The 8,808-nt window shown below is 34.3% G+C and overlaps 1 protein-coding gene across 8 annotated transcripts; it reads left to right on the top strand.

Moving 5' to 3' along the window:
- The first annotated feature begins 368 nt into the window (after positions 1-368).
- Positions 369-4,732, top strand: LOC136210544 (inositol hexakisphosphate and diphosphoinositol-pentakisphosphate kinase VIP2-like). Of its 8 annotated transcripts, none has more exons than XM_066001856.1 (7): positions 369-581; positions 1,306-1,365; positions 1,849-1,874; positions 2,495-2,557; positions 2,632-2,706; positions 3,548-3,658; positions 4,295-4,732. In XM_066001856.1, exons 4-7 carry the CDS (start codon positions 2,495-2,497, stop codon positions 4,316-4,318), a joined length of 273 nt encoding a protein of 90 aa, XP_065857928.1. In that variant the 5' UTR covers positions 369-581; positions 1,306-1,365; positions 1,849-1,874; the 3' UTR covers positions 4,319-4,732. The 8 variants fall into 8 exon arrangements, with proteins under 8 accessions (XP_065857928.1, XP_065857923.1, XP_065857925.1 ...); XM_066001851.1 differs by having other exon boundaries at positions 1,528-1,874; XM_066001853.1 differs by having other exon boundaries at positions 369-638.
- The last annotated feature ends 4,076 nt before the right edge of the window (positions 4,733-8,808 follow it).

Here is an 8,808-nt window from a genome sequence, read left to right as displayed (position 1 = left end):
CTTCATTTCTTAGATTCATCAAGCTTATAAAAAAGTTCTTTATTTCCCGTCATATGATTGCTTGCTCCCGAGTCTAGATACCAAGACTCCTTGCTCCTTGCACTACAAGAAAAACAATTAGTAATGAGAATAAAATAATGATACAACAAATATTCTCATTGAAAGATAAATATAATGAAAGGAAATGATATCATTAAATATTAATAACCAAATATTTTAGTTTTTAGATTTTTTTTAAGAAATATTCTCATTAAATGAGAAGGAAATATTCGTTAAAAAGTATATCAATAATTACAATGAGAATTTTGTTAATATCACTAATACATATAATATAATTAGAAAAAAGAAAATTAAAGCGGGAAGATTTTTTCATTCTCCCCCCTTTTTCATTTGGCTCTTTCTAATCACCCGCCTCTTTGCTAACACAGATATCTTTCTCCTCTTTCTCTGTCAATCCGTGTCCTAGACTCTCACTCACCCATCTCTCTCTCTCGATTTTAACCAGCATCTCACCCTCTCTCTCCACTTCCAGCATTTTTAATTTCTCAAAGTCATTAGACGGACGGATTGTATTTTGGAAGGTAACTGCTGCGTTCTGACCTCTCACAACCATAAAACGCCAGATTTTGCATCAATAGGTGGGCTAACTTGTTAATTTTGAATGGGTTTTCTTTGGGTTTGCTTTAATTTTGAATGAATCTGGTGATTTTTCCTGCCAATTTGGGATTTAGGGTTTAAAGTGGGAAAGGAGATCGAAGATGCATTCTAGATTCTACTTTTTTTCTTTAAATCTAATTGACTCTGATTATTGTTATGATTTTGTTTACAACATATTTGGAGCTTTCTGGTTTCAATTATTTCAACTCATTTTGATTTAAAATGTTTGGTCTGGATTCTTTCTACTTCCTCTCATGTGTATATATGTTCTTAAATTATTTGGGTTTCAATGTTGATGTTTCTTTCAAGGAGTGGCAATGGCGTATTATTTTCAAGAAAATGCTAATCCTTTAGGATCAAACTGCTGCATCAAAAGAGTTTATGAAATTCTCTTGGTATAATTAGCCCATTTTCTTGGATTGAACCCAAGACTAAAATGAGAACCAAACCAAGAACATAATTACCAAATGATTCAATCATGGCTTTGTATTTATCTATTGAAAGAGGCAAGTTCTATTTCCCAACTGAGTTATATGATGGCGAGATAATTTATCGGTTGTAGAAAATAACTCTATTTTATTCAATTGCTTCCCTATTTCTCTTAGTTGAAATTGTTTAAGTGAGAAGTTGTGTAATGTTTTGTTGCAGAATGGCCATGTTGGGTTTTTGTTGTCATGTTATGATGCATTGATAAGTATTCCAGGCAAGGTATGTGGAAAGATATTTGAACTTATTTCAGTGTTTGCATCTATACCATTCAAATATTTCATTTATTATACTGAAGTGTGCATGGTTTCTCTTCCAAATTTTCTAATGAACTAGAAGTAAATTAGTTTCCCCTAATGAAGTTTCGTGATGGTTGTTGTATAGCATAAAATGGAATAGACTAAGAGCACCACATGTTGATACTCCTGCCAATGACTTTAAACCAGGGGACCATAATGAGATTCAATTGAGAAAGATCAAAGTATTTCCTTATGATATATTCTCATCCTTTTATATTGACATGTATACCTTTTCCAATATTTTTAGTTCTTGTGAGGTTTTCGTATCCATGTTTTGGAAATTTATCTTCAATTTTGTAATTCAATAGTGGGGAACATCTAATTATTATAATTTATTGTTTATTTCTTAATGCGCATGGTGGTGGAATGCTGGTGTTGGTCATATTGAACCACTTGTGGGAATTAGCATCACTGAATGTTGTCATTATAGTGGTGAGTAAATTCTCTTTTCCCCATTTAATCTGAGAAGCTTATATTTGGCTTTCATTTCATTAATTGGTCAATTTCAAAATTAGTGAAGTGATTTTATCAATTTGGAGATAGTGGTATATGTTTAGGATCAAATCGGTTCATAATTGTCTAGGGAAGTAAGTGGTGAAGATAAATGTAAAACATTATCTCACTTGTACAACTTAAAAACAACTAATTCATTAATTCTAGTAGATTCCTAGATTTTAGTAAGATATGTAAAACAGAACATGTACATAATGAACCAAGGATATATTGCAAAATGATTTTGCTTATTTATGTTAGTGAAGATAAAGCTTGTTAATTAATATGCAAGTGTGACCTCTTATGTTACCCTTAATAACATTGTATGACATTGCATGTGATGGTACTGGCCTGCTGCGTCTTCATGGTACTTACCGTCATGAGCTTAAAATTTACACCTCCTATAAGAGTCGAGTGCAGGTATAACTTGATGGTTCACAGAGAAATACCATTTGATCTTCGGTTGTTTTTCTGTCATTGCATTGGGGTTTTTTCTGATCTAAATTTATATGAATTGATTTTCTATTCCATACATCATTTTACAAGATGTGAATTTGTAGATGTCTGCAGCTGCATTTGATAAAGGCCTATTTGATCTAGAAGGAAAACTAACACCAATCATGGTATTTATGTCATATTTCAAGAGTTTCTATGGGTCCTATATTTCAATACGACTGAATCAATATGTTGTCTCTAGGTGTCTCTTGTTAGCAAGGATTCCTCCATGTTGGATGGTCTTGGCAATGCAAGCGCTGATATAAAAGTAGCCAAGGTTTGTCTTGCTTCGTGTGAGAGATTAATATAAAATCTACTATATGGCACTTAAGTTTTTTCTTCAAATGGTTCCTTAAAATAGTATGAGAGCCTAAGTGGTTGTTGGTTATGTGCTAATGTTATTAGTTTTAGCTTTGAAATTACCATTTGTGAAGAAAAAAAGAACAAAATTCAAATAAAAAAATTCTTGTTTTCATTTCTTCATTATTTTTTTTCTTTTCAATTGATTATGTCGATTGGAAAAAGGTAATTCAAATCACATATGGTGCACTTATGGATTCATATGGATAGCTAGTAGATGGATTGACTTGTTTTGCCGTAATGGTTTTCAAACTAGCAGAAATGGTACTGAGCTGGCAACTAGGTTTTCTTTTTGTTTTTGTGTCTATTAATGGTTGAATATATGCACGTTTAGATAGTATCATGGAAGAGTGTGACCGTGTGGTGCTTTCTGTGCATTATGACCCCTAGGCTCTAGATATTGGTTTGTTAGTATGAAACTTCTTTAGTGAATAGCTTATTTGTTGTAGAATCTTATAATATTTCTCTATAATTTAAGGTGTGGCTGGTCATTATTAGGAAATTGAACGAAGGGGGATTGGATGTTATCGAGACTTAAGAGTTTAAGATGGCCTTTTGGTTTAGCTTTTATTGTTATTAAACTGTGAAGGTGGGGCACAGGTAGCCTTACTAGTTTCCCCTTAATCTTATAGCTTTTCTGTTAGTATTATCTTTGGATCCATTGATTTCAATTCAACAGCATGTCAAAATCGAGATAGAACTGTGCTCATCATCAAACTTGTTCTTAGATTTTGATATTTGGTATTATTGTTATGCAGGATCTGATTCATTGGAGTTTGCTTTTCGACATTGTTGATGGGTATTCTCCTACGTTGCCACATCTCAAAGGCCTTCAAAATTGTGATACTGCTACTAGTGCAATTAACCAGGTATTGTCCTCGAAATTGTGATTTCAATAAGGACCATGTTCTTCTGCTTGTATGCTTGATTTAAAGTTCTTTAATTTTACTTTTCATCCCTAGCTGATGACTTTGCTTTGAAACTCTGTTTTCTTGGCCATTAAAGAAAGCTGTTCTGTGGAATTGAATCAAATTAAGATCGAAAAGAGCAGAAAAATAGTGAGAGTAACTAAGAAAAATCACAAGTATTAAATAAAATGAAAGAAGTAGAGAAGAGAAGAAGAATTTCCATTAATGAATTGTGTTTCCGAGCAGAGAGAGATTTATATATGTAAAAATGCATGAGAGCGAAAGAAGAGGCCAGCGAATACAAATCTCTTTTACAAAAGCTAATATGATAAACTTCTGTTTTTATTTTTGCCAACTTTAGAACATTTTCTTCCAGCTCTTCTCCCTCTAGTGCATTTCTATTCACAAACAGAGACTCTTTTTCATTGATTTTTGTTTTTATTTTCTTAATATCCAGTCATTAATTTAATTTAAGTTCATTTTCAATGTGTTTTTGTATGTATGTATGCACTTAAGAGTTTTTACGTGTTTGATCAGGGTTGAGGCCTTGAGAGTTACGACTAGGATGAGTTAGGAATTTCATTGGTTATCTGCCAGGTGTTGTTTTGTTCTAGTAATTGAGTGGCCGGTTTGACGATGTACTTGAGGCTTGAAGTTGTGATGGTGACTATAGAAGCGGATTAAATTCTCTAGTTGAGAAATATACGAGAGAAATTCCTGGTGTCTCATTGTCAAACAAAATTCAGAGACTGCAACTGGTAATTAGCCTTTTACAAGCATGTTTCTATGTTGTATAAGTTAGCATTAACAGAGAAAGGCTAATTGGCAATACCAACGTAGTTGTTTATTTGTTGTCTTGGATTTATGTTGTTGCTTTTGTCATTTATTGGGTTGTGGCTTATGCGATGGAGAGGTATAGCTCTGTAGTTCAGTGGCGGTGCATCGAGACTAAGCAAAATGTATAGAGTTGATTGTCTTTCAAATTTGTGTTCGAGTTAATTGAAATTGAATCTTATTTTATAATTTATTATTGAATTCTATTCTTATAATTAATAAGTAGAATATTATTATATAATGTAAATATTTTTTTATCATGATAAAATCTTTAATGAGGGGTTTTTGAATAATTATAAAAGATTTAATGAGAAGATTTTTAATTATTATATAAAAAATTAATGAGAATATTTTTAATTATTATAAACATTCTAACGAGAAAAGTTTTTATTATTATAAAAAATTCTGATGAGGACAATTAATCTCATTATATATGGTGATAATGAGAAGGTATTTTATTCTCATAATTACTTTTAGTAAGGGACCCCTGTAATGAAGGTAGCCATGGGAGTAATAATTCTCATTAAAAACTCCTTTATGAGAATATTTGGACTTTTAATTATAATTTTTCTTCTCATTAAAAGCCTCTTTTCTGTAGTGTTGCTTCATCTTTGCTACATGTCAGTAACAAAGTTGATTCTTCATCGTCCGCCTCTGCAAAATTGGCCTGTTCGTCTTTAAAAGGTTCAGATTTACACTCAGCAGTATAATGCCCAAATTCTTGACAATTGTAACATTGCACACGAGATTTATCACGACCATGCCAATTATTTCCACGGCCTTGGAAATTATTGCCTCTACCACGTCCTCTTGCATTCCATTGCTGATTATTTATGGCTTCATTATTATGGAAATTTCTCCCACCTCTACCTCTTCCATTATATCCACGATTCCAGCCACGGCCACGGCCTCTACCTCTTGATCTTCCTCTTCCTCTTCCTCTTCCATATCCACCTTCAAATTGCTTCTTTTCTTCTTTATCATTCAAATCTAGTTTCGCCTGCAACACCTGAGCGACAGGTTCTTCTCTATTTTTTAATCTCTCCTTATGGGCTTGTAACGAACCCAAGAGTTGATCTACAAACATAGTCTCCAGATCTTTTGATTCTTCAATGGCAGTCACCACGTAATCAAATTTCTGAGTCAAAGAACGAAGGATTTTTTCTATCACAAGAACATCCTCCATTTTTTCTCCATATCTCTTCAACTGATTGACAATTACCAAAGTTCTATTAAAGAACTCATCAATTTTCTCTGACTCTTTCATCTTGAGTTTCTCATACTCACTTCTCAAGGTTTGCAAACGCACCTTGACTACTTTATCTTTCCCCTTAAAGGAATTTTCGAGAATCTCCCACGCCTCCTTTGCTGTTGTTGCAGTCGAAATTTTTATGAACATATTCTCATCCAGACACATGTGGATTAGAGAGAGTGCTTGTTGGTCTTTCTTCCTTTTCACTTTTTGAGCATTCGTCAATTCCTCCTCATTCTCTGGCTGCTCATATCCAGTTTCTACCATTTCCCATACATCTTGGGAACCCAACAAAGCCTTCATTCGAATGCACCAATTATCATAGTTTTCCTTTGATAATTGTGGATATTTGTATGGGATCATTCCATTCATCATTGTAAAGAATTTTTGCTGGTTCTGATACCAATTTGTTGGATCAAATAAATAAACTTTCAAAGGTAACAGAGGAAGAGTATAATTGCTGGAAGAAAATTCTCTTACCCTACTACATGTATTGATAGGTATTTATAGATTACAAACATGACTCTTAGTAAATAACATTAACTCTCTATAAATACAGATACAGACAGAGATACAGAAATGACTCTTAGATAATACACTGAACCACATTAAAGACTCGATTAATTATAAGTTTATTATTTCAACAGGTTATTCCATTCTTTTCTCATTATTTCTCTTTTTGGATTCCTTTTTGTTACCCTATGCAAACCAAATGCCCCTTAGTGAGTTGAGCATTTTGTCCAAATTCCAAATCTCTAAAATTCATATTCTCCTACCCATTTTCTTTTGGTTTGCCAGCAGTCTCTTCGACCGTTGCAGTTCAAACTTAACATGATTAGGGCTTCTACGGGGCATCCCTTGCGAATGGTTGCTGTCGGAATTTTTTTGCACATATCATAACTTTCCTAAAGCTTCTTTTACTTATCCTCGGGGTTATTAGCATGATGCATATTTTGTTGAGCTAAAGGTGGTACCGGTTTCTTCTTTAGCTTGAAAGCCACTTGATGTATGTAATTGATCTCTTATAGAAAAAGGTCTAATAAGGTGGTTCACTGGGAAATACTTCAATACTAGTTAGAGTATTTCGTGAGAGTGAGGAAATAAAACTTATCAGGCCGAGAAATTTTAGGGTACTCTTTGAGTAATACTTCCGATCAATGAATTCACGACATATGCATATATAGTTTTTGTAATGACTCGGTCCAGAGTGGGTGGCGTCGGGGTAAGAAGGCCTGAGCAAGGAGCGGCCCTAAGGGATGGCGATGGGGGGCAGGAATGAACTGAATCCCACATCGGAAATGGAGAGGGAGTGATTGGTGCTTATTAGTAAGATATGAATCCAATATATGCATACGTGTTTTAAAGCCGTGAGGCCCAATGTGTTGGAATTGGGCCAAAGCGGACAATATCTCCATGGTATTGGATCAGGGTGTTACAATTGGTATCAGAGCCGACTCTCCGCGTACGATGTGTGGTTCGGGGACGAACCAGGCGGAAGCTGGTGGGCCTAACGACCCGGTCCGGAGTGGGTGGCGCCGGGGTAAGAAGGCCTGAGCAAGGAGCGGTCCTAAGGGATGACGATGGAGGCAGGAATGAACTGAATCCCACATCGGAAATGGAGAGGGAGTGATTGGGGCTTATTAGTAAGATGTGAATCCAATACATGCAGATGTGTTTTAAAACCGTGAGGCCCAATGTGTTGGAATTGGGCCAGAGCGGACAATATCTACATGGTATTGGATCAGGGTGTTACAATTTTTCTTTCCACCTCCATCTAGTGGGATTCAAAATGATTTTATTTGTGCCATGAGAGAAGAGCCAGCTAAAGCTTCATGGTGTAGCCACTGAATGAGCTGCTATAAAAGGGCTAAGAAAACACTTTTTTTTTTTTTTTTTTTTTTGTAATGTCATCTAGAAGTTTTAAACTCAGAATCATAATTTTGAGATTAATTAAACTAAAACAATTTGATTGTTTATCTAAATAACCCAAGATTTCACTCATCATGAGTTTGCTATTTGAATTTGAGTAAGCTAACAAAATAATGGTTGTAAATTCCAATAAAGAAATTAGAAAAGAATTAAAACGATCATATATAGAAAGTAGGTAATATTATTATTATTGCTCCTGCTTTAGAATAGAGTAAAAGGAAGACATACAACAGAGTAGAGTAACCACTTCTAAGTGATCATTACTGATAAAGACAATTATTTATTAAATGTTCATTGGCATATATACTAGCTAGATAATATATAGCCAAAGAAACATATATATAGATGGATCGGATGGAAAAGAAAGCAGGAGAAAGGATGATGATTAAGAATGAGTTCTAAGTGCACTTATATCCACTGGGAACACTTTTGCCGCATGCGCCGAGCAAAGTGCTCAAAGTAACATCAGCGTCGATGACAATGCCAAAGAGATTAGCTTTAATGGCAGTGCAAAGGCAGACAGCAGCTTCAGCATCGTCAAGAGGTGAAAGAAGTTGGCAGTATAAAACATTGAGTGCATTAAGTTTCTTGTAATCAATGCTGCAAGTTTGAGCACTGACCATGCTGAACAAAATAAGGTTGAGGCAGACCATGAAGGCAATGCTGGCTTGTGTTTTTGATGCCATTTCTGAATTTTCTTCTCTTAATTAAGATCTTAATTGCTTTATATTTCAATTAGCTGCTGGATGAAAATTCTGGATTCAGTTAAAGGGTATTTAAAGATGGTATAATGGGTTCAACTTGAGCTTTCAAAATCTTCAATCGATCTGCACATGAAATATAAACGCTTATTATATTAAGTAAATATTATTAAGTTACATTATTAAATTCGGACACATGAAACATTAACGCTTAATGTATTAGTAACTTGTATATATTATTAAGATCCTATAAAACTTAATTTAGTATTTATCATTAATCCAGCCAACCTAAAACACTATGAGTCTCTATTGGTTAATCTTCATGCACACTTTATATCAGTCTGTGTTGTCTACCTGTTGAACAGATCGCCAACTATCAGTGTTTGGGATCAAAC

Source organism: Euphorbia lathyris, chromosome 1, assembly GCF_963576675.1.
Source record: "Euphorbia lathyris chromosome 1, ddEupLath1.1, whole genome shotgun sequence".
NCBI classification, from domain to species: Eukaryota; Viridiplantae; Streptophyta; class Magnoliopsida; order Malpighiales; family Euphorbiaceae; genus Euphorbia; species Euphorbia lathyris.
The sequence above is the reverse complement of the archived record's forward strand: the minus strand, read 5'-3'. Positions and strand labels throughout refer to the sequence as shown.